Source organism: Propithecus coquereli, unplaced genomic scaffold (assembly GCF_000956105.1).
Source record: "Propithecus coquereli isolate 6110/MARCELLA unplaced genomic scaffold, Pcoq_1.0 Scaffold588, whole genome shotgun sequence".
NCBI lineage: Eukaryota > Metazoa > Chordata > Mammalia > Primates > Indriidae > Propithecus > Propithecus coquereli.
This window is the reverse complement of record NW_012151818.1, coordinates 415,380-419,227: the sequence shown is the minus strand read 5'-3', so window position 1 is coordinate 419,227 and position 3,848 is coordinate 415,380. Positions and strand designations below refer to the sequence as shown.

At 68.9% G+C, this 3,848-nt stretch overlaps 1 protein-coding gene across 1 annotated transcript in view; it reads right to left on the bottom strand.

Moving 5' to 3' along the window:
• Nucleotides 1–2,389: 2,389 nt before the first annotated feature.
• Nucleotides 2,390–3,848, bottom strand: part of LOC105821692 (chromosome unknown open reading frame, human C3orf20) — a 60,934-nt gene continuing 59,475 nt past the window's right edge. The window contains exons 14-16 of the mRNA XM_012658461.1: nucleotides 3,295–3,437; nucleotides 2,991–3,128; nucleotides 2,390–2,486 (exon numbers count right to left, since the gene is read on the bottom strand). Of these exons, the coding sequence (XP_012513915.1) occupies nucleotides 2,390–2,486; nucleotides 2,991–3,128; nucleotides 3,295–3,437 (378 nt within the window). The remainder of the gene's footprint in view (nucleotides 2,487–2,990; nucleotides 3,129–3,294; nucleotides 3,438–3,848) is intronic.

Genomic DNA, 3,848 nt, shown 5'->3' with positions numbered 1-3,848 from the left:
AGCAAAGGATCAATTTTAATTTTCTCCCATGTAGACGTCTGGTTGTTCTGGCACCATCTGTTGAAAAGACCACCTTGTGGCCGGGCACGGTGGCTCACGCCTGTGATCCCAGCACTCTGGGAGGCCGAGGCGGGAGGATCGCTCAAGGCCAGGAGTTCGAGACCAGCCTGGGCAACATAGCAAGACCCCATCTCTACTAAAAAAAATAGAAATTATCTGGAAAACTAAAAATATATAGAAAAAATTAGCTGGGCATGGTGGCACATGCCTGTAGTCCCAGCTATTCGGGAGGCTGAGGTGGGAAGATTGTTTGAACCCAGAAGTTGGAGGTTGCTGTGAGCAAGGCAGATGCCATGGCACTCCAGCCTGGGCGACAGAGTGAGACTCTGTCTCAAAAAGAAAAGAAAAAAAAAAAGAACAGAATCCCTGGTCTCCGCTGCTGATCAGACTTAGAGTTCTTAGCCCTCGGCCTCTCCCACCTCCTGCTGGTTTTAGCCCGAGGATTTTCCGTGCGACCTCACGCGTTCCCACGTGGGGTTAAAGGGTGTCTGAGTGACATCCTCCCGCCTTTCCGTGTGCTCCGTCACAAGGAGGCGTGTTCAGGCCACTGAGTCCGCGGTGTCGCTGGGGACAGACGTGTCCCCCTCGCCTCTCTGCCTCCCGGGCCCCCGCCCAGGCCCGGGTGCGCCCCACACAGAGGGACGGCGTGCGGGAGGCCGTGGGTCCGGCGCAGGGACCTCGCCCGCGCGGCCTTCCGTCCTCTGGCCTCAGTTTCCCCTCCTGCAAGGTCAGACTCCCCAGCCCCTGGGTTTCCCTCACTTCCGTTTTCCTCGACGCCGGGTCTAGTCCTGCGTGGCCTTCCGCTGTCTTGGGCCTCCCGCCGGGTCATCGGCCTGGACGAGAACCGGGGGGAGGGTGCTCAGGGACAAGGGGAGACCCTGCCTCGGTTTCCCAGAGTCCGGGGGCTGCCGGCCGTGACGCGCCTCCCGGTGGGCCGAGTCCCTGGCAGGTGAGTAACCGGATGTCACATGGGCACGGATAACACCCACTGGGCCTCCTCCAAAATCTGCCTCCCGGCTCTGGCTCTCGCCGCGCCCCCACTTCCTCCGCGACGTCTTGGGCAGAGGGACGGGCTGCCCCGCGGACGCGGAGGCCAGCGGTCGGCCGGTGGTGGCTGCCTGCATCTCGGCGCGGAGATGGTGTCACCACGTTCAGGGTGCTGGGATTGATTAACGATGCCTGCACGGGCCGGGCCGGGCGGTGATGGCACGTGTGCCGTTTGCGGTCTCTGGGGCGGCCGCTCGCGCCGGGCCACGCTTTTGCCTTGGGGAGCCCCCGGGACCCGAGACAAGGACCGCAGGACGGGGATGCAGGGAATCCAGCGACTCTCGTCTGACGAGGCCCCTGTCACCACGCCTGGTTTGCAGACGGCTCAGCCCCTGCGAGCCCGGCTGGCCGCGGCCCGGAGGTGGCACCCAGGGGGAGGTCACCCCCGTCCCAGCCCCCACCGGGTCCCGCCCAGCGGCTGGGGGCGCCCGCCTGCGGGGACAGAGGTGGGACTTCCCTCCCGTCGCCTGCGATCCTCGTCTGTCCCTGCGTCCGGGAGGGGCGGAGGGGACGGTGGTCGGACCCCCCCGGGACCCCCGACAGACACGGGGCCTGGACTCTCACGGGGGGCGGCTGACGCACACGGGGGGTCGATTCAGACCCGTCTCTGGGGGACGAACGTGTGATTCGAAAGCCGTCTTGGAAAGACACCAAAGACAAAACGCAGCCTCGACACATTTGGACCGAGAAAGCTCACGGCGCAGCGGAGCGCGGTGGGCGCTGGCGCTCGGCCGCCCCTCGGGGACCGTGGCGCACCTGGGGGCGGCTGTCTCGGGCCCCCCGATGCCGCCCGGGATCCTTCAGGCCTGGGGGGTTGGGGACGGGTGTCTGACCCCCCGAAGGGCGCCGTGCTGGGCTGCGGGGGAGGCCGCAGGGGCTCCGACTGTCTGCTGTGGCCTCCTCGTCCCCGTCCTCTCGCTCCGGCCTCCCTGCCTCCTCCGCCCCATCGCCCTGTCTCCTGTCTCTGTCCCCGTCCCCTCCTTTTCCACCTGGGCCACAATCCGAGTCCCCCGCCCCCCCCCCGGGGAAGGGCGCAGTCGGTCCTGCCCGAGACCTCCCCGGGGCTGCGTCCTCCAGCGAGCCTGGCCCCCTGGGGAGGGGCACTCGTGTCCTCGGGGGTGGCAGGTTCGGGTGACCCAACTGCCCCGGAGAAGCTCTGGGTCGAGGGAACCGAGTCTCGGAGGGCTCAGCGGGGACTGGGCTGTCACCGGAGGCAGCTCGTTTATTGGGAGACGGGGGCTGGGCTGGGCGGGAGGCGCAGGCCGGTGGCCCCCGGGTGGGGTCACTTCTTGGGGGGCTGCTTCCTCCAGCTGGAGAGCTTCCTGCTGCCCCTGCGGGTCGTGCCGAGGGCAAGCAGCTCCTCTGCCGGCTCCTTCGCCCTGAACGCCGAACACCAGAAACCGACGCTGGGGGGGCGGCTGGCCGAGCGGGCGCGGCCCGTGCTGGGGGGGGTTCCCGGGGGCACCCGCGACCTCCGACCCGCTCCCAGTCTGGCTTTTCCATCTTCGCCAGATGGGACGTGTTTTCCTGCCTGGCAGGGCGCGGTCTGTCTCCGTGACGACCCGCAGGTCGGCGACCTTGCCGGGCGCAGCGAGGGTGCGCAGGGACGTGGCGGGGCGGCCCCCCCCCGCTCAGACCGACCCGTCTGGCCGTGGGGTCTCGGTACAAGGCCCACGAAAGGCCTCAATCGCCGCCACCCCCACCCCCGGGACGCTGCGTGGAGAAAACAGGTGTCTGGGGGGGTGCGGAGGACCCGTGCCTCGCGCAGAAGTGACCTGCCCAAGGCCACATGGCCCCGAGGTGGCCATCACGGCCGGTGGGGGGAGCCAGGGCCCCGCTCTGTGCCGCGCCCGTCCTGCCGCCCCGGCGGTGCGGCCACCTACTTCTTCTCGGCTTCGGGAGAAGGCTCCTTCTCCACCCTGTCGCCCGGCGCCAACGAGAAGCTTCCTTGGGTGTCTTTCGGCACGGCGAGGGCCTTGGGCGCGGCACCGTCGTCCCGGCTGGGCACGGAGCTCGGCGCGCTGCGGGGGGCGGGCAGAGCTCAGCGGACAGAGCTGGCGGGACCCCCTCGGGTTCCGGCTCCACCCGAGGGTGGTGAGGGGACAGCCTGACCCCCTGGGGGACCCGGTGACCCGCCGGAGGCCGGTTTCTGTTCAGGACGGGACCCGCCCTCCCCTACCGCCTCACCTGAACTTGTAGCCGTCGGGCAGGAAGTGGCCCATGGCGCAGTCCCGCCGGGCCCGGGAGATCTGCTTGAGCAGGTTCTGCCGGCTGAAGCCGTAGCCGTTCAGGACGAAGCCCCCGAAGAGCAGCTTCCCTGCCGCGAACATCTGCGGGCGGGCGGAGGGGACAGAGTCGCAGCGGCCCCGCCGCGCAGGAGACGGGCGGGCTCAGGACGCAGGGCTCGGGTGGTGGGGACAGAGGACGTCCGTCCCCTCCGGGTGTGGTGTAGCCAAGCCAGGCCCTGCCCAGGCCCCGCGTCACAGCAGCCACGGCACCCGGCCTCTGCCCACAGCAAACGCCACGGCACACACAGCCCCCGACCGCCGGGCCTGAAAGGCGCCCCCCACTCGGCTCCGCCTGCACCTGAGGTCAGAGCCCCCGCACCCGATCCCAGTCTGCACGCGGGCGCAGGTCCGGAGATCGCTGCGCACAGACTCATCGCGGCATCGGCTGCTACGACGAAAGCAAGGAGCCTCTGCGCCCAACAAAAGCAGCACAGAGGCCGGCGCGGTGGCTCA